The sequence below is a fragment of the Triticum dicoccoides genome, chromosome 1A (assembly GCF_002162155.2).
Source record: "Triticum dicoccoides isolate Atlit2015 ecotype Zavitan chromosome 1A, WEW_v2.0, whole genome shotgun sequence".
NCBI lineage: Eukaryota > Viridiplantae > Streptophyta > Magnoliopsida > Poales > Poaceae > Triticum > Triticum dicoccoides.
The window spans coordinates 269,545,909-269,548,549 of record NC_041380.1 but is presented as its reverse complement, the minus strand read 5'-3'; the positions used below and the strand labels follow the sequence as shown (position 1 = coordinate 269,548,549).

Genomic DNA, 2,641 nt, shown 5'->3' with positions numbered 1-2,641 from the left:
TTTAGAGAAATTTTATAGGAATTCTAGAGGATAGAATTCTTATAGGATTTTTTCCTTTAGAGCCCTTTGGTTCATAGGAATGGTTTCTATTCCTACATAGGATTGGTTCCTATCCTTCACATTTCATAGGAAAATAAAAAAGAGCCTAGACTCAATGGAAAAATTCCTTTGGTGTCAACCAAATGACATCTTGTTTCCTATTCCTACTCATAGGATTTGAGATACATGTCATCTCATTTCCTACAAGATTCCTATTCCTATAATAATCCTATCCTATGAACCAAAAGAGGCCTAAGTGAATACTCATAGTCTCGTCCACCTGCCCTGCATAAAAGGTTGTGTGTGGAGGTTTTCCGGCCCATTGTTCTCTCATGAGAAAACTCGGCCCAGAAGAGCAACTAGCGAGTGGCCCTAACTCGCTCCCTAGAACCCAAGGACGAGGCCCACCTACCTCACTCAATATAAGCAACCCAAGCCGCGAAACCCTAATCGATACACTTACTCTTCGCGTCGCCGCTCGGAGCAAGCGCCGCAGGGGACGCCGCCATGTCGAAGCGCGGTGCGTGTAGCCGCCTCTCTCCGCCCTCTTCGGAGGCTCCTGCCTCCGTTCGTGTATTTCGTTAATCTAGCCTAACACACACTTGGTGGGAAATTTTGCAGGGAGGGGAGGATCGGCGGGGAACAAGTTCAGGATGTCGCTGGGTCTGCCGGTGGCAGCGACGGTGAACTGCGCCGACAACACGGGCGCCAAGAACCTGTACATCATCTCCGTGAAGGGCATCAAGGGAAGGCTCAACCGCCTGCCGTCGGCCTGCGTCGGCGACATGGTCATGGCCACCGTCAAGAAGGGGAAGCCCGACCTCAGGAAGAAGGTCATGCCGGCGGTCATCGTGCGCCAGCGCAAGCCATGGCGCCGAAAGGACGGTGTCTTCATGTACTTCGAAGGTAACGATGATTCCCAGTGTTGTTTTATGAGATCCTGTGTTAGTTCTGATTAGAAGATCTGGATGCTTGTGATTCCGCATGACTCCCTTAGATCCACGGTAAACATTACAACGCCGTGAAGAAACACCAGAAACGATGAAAGGTTGTCGAGTCTCTCAAATTTCCAAGGAAATTGTCTTAGAACGCCTTCATACTGCTCATTTCTTTTATGCCGTTGTCACTGTTCTGTATGGAATTAAGGAGTAGTATAATTATAGTGCCCGATGTTTTTGAAGTATGCTGTTGTCAAAATTCCTCCATGTCGAAGTCTAGCATTATTTGATTGAGCCATGTAGCTTTCGTTGCTGCATCAAGGTAGTTTGGTGACGATGGGCAATGAGGTCCTTCATCAATATCTGGAGCGAACTTTTAATGTTTGCGTATTCCTTTGTAAACACCACAAAATAGCCTTCTAGGTGTTTCTATTCAAAGAATATAATCATCATCATCGGAATTCCTCCATCTGGAACATGGTCTCATATTCTATGGCCTTATGTTGCAATGGAACTCTGGGAGTTGCATCTCACACCATGATTCCTTCTGCTTGGTTCTTTGTTGCTCTACTGTTGTCTTTTATAAACACTAATAACAGTATGCTGGTTAGTTATGTTCTCTTTATAAGAATTTGTAGTTTGTACGTTGTACTTACTTTACTCCAGTTATGTAATTTGTTTACGCACAAAATTATTTATCTCTAGCAGGGGAGCAGATAGAGTTGTAGCTTCTTTATGCTTTTAGTTCCTTTTGGATGTTCATAGTACTATGAGAAACCAATCACATATTGGTATGTATACTGTGAGATCTTCTCAAGTTGCATGATGTACAACATCTATGTGCATGTCATGTATGTAGCATATTATTAAGTGTATTCCCCTACCATTTCATTTATGTTTTTCTCAAATTACAGAAGCTGTCAACTTAACCGCAATGATACATTGTTTGCAGATAATGCTGGGGTGATTGTGAATCCTAAGGGTGAGATGAAAGGTAAGACTGTACTTTATTGCTGTGACCACCATTGTGCATTCTATACGACCTTGAGAGGCTAGAACTGTGCTGCTCAGGTTTTAACTTGTCATTTGCTCTGTTATGCAGGATCTGCTATCACAGGACCCATTGGTAAGGAGTGTGCTGACCTCTGGCCTAGGATCGCTAGCGCAGCAAATGCCATTGTCTGAGGAGCTTGATTGGGATAATGATATGTTTCCTTAGTTTCAGATTTGTCCTGGATGATGAATGTACCTGAATTATTTGTTTGCCAGATATTTATCCGAATGAGGCTCAACCTCTTAACTCTTTTGTTCTCTGGGTTAAAAGATCTCTTTATCACTTATCAGCTTCTTTGCTATAACTGTTTGTGCACATGCTCCAAAGGTTGTGATATCGACATCATAAGAAATGCTCTTCCCTTTAAACTTGTGATGAAATGATTAGATCGAGTCTGTTCTTCATACCTATAGTCTATGAAAAAGCCAAAAAAAAAATTAGGGTTAGTTCGTGCTATCCGAACCAATCTGAGCCTTTGCATAATCTTTTCTGTATTTGCTTTGTTGAATTTGTGGTTGCATCGTCGTGTCAAGTTGCTCGTCTTAGCGTCTAGTCCTTTAGAGTTTTGAGTTCAGTTTATAGGTTGTCACGCCGCCGCCGCACCATCGTC

General features: G+C 43.3%; 1 protein-coding gene across 1 annotated transcript; it reads left to right on the top strand.

Annotated features, from left to right (window-relative positions):
* Positions 1 to 431: 431 nt before the first annotated feature.
* Positions 432 to 2,317, top strand: LOC119268440 (60S ribosomal protein L23). Its single transcript, XM_037550076.1, has 4 exons — positions 432 to 559; positions 661 to 945; positions 1,930 to 1,971; positions 2,080 to 2,317. The coding sequence occupies exons 1-4, from the start codon at positions 547 to 549 to the stop codon at positions 2,160 to 2,162; spliced, it is 423 nt and encodes a 140-aa protein (XP_037405973.1). The 5' UTR covers positions 432 to 546; the 3' UTR covers positions 2,163 to 2,317.
* The last annotated feature ends 324 nt before the right edge of the window (positions 2,318 to 2,641 follow it).

Coding starts and splice junctions, on each gene's coding strand:
- LOC119268440 (XM_037550076.1), top strand. Junction 946..1,929: donor TGTCTTCATGTACTTCGAAG/GTAACGATGATT, acceptor CATTGTTTGCAG/ATAATGCTGGGGTGATTGTG. Junction 1,972..2,079: donor TCCTAAGGGTGAGATGAAAG/GTAAGACTGTAC, acceptor TCTGTTATGCAG/GATCTGCTATCACAGGACCC.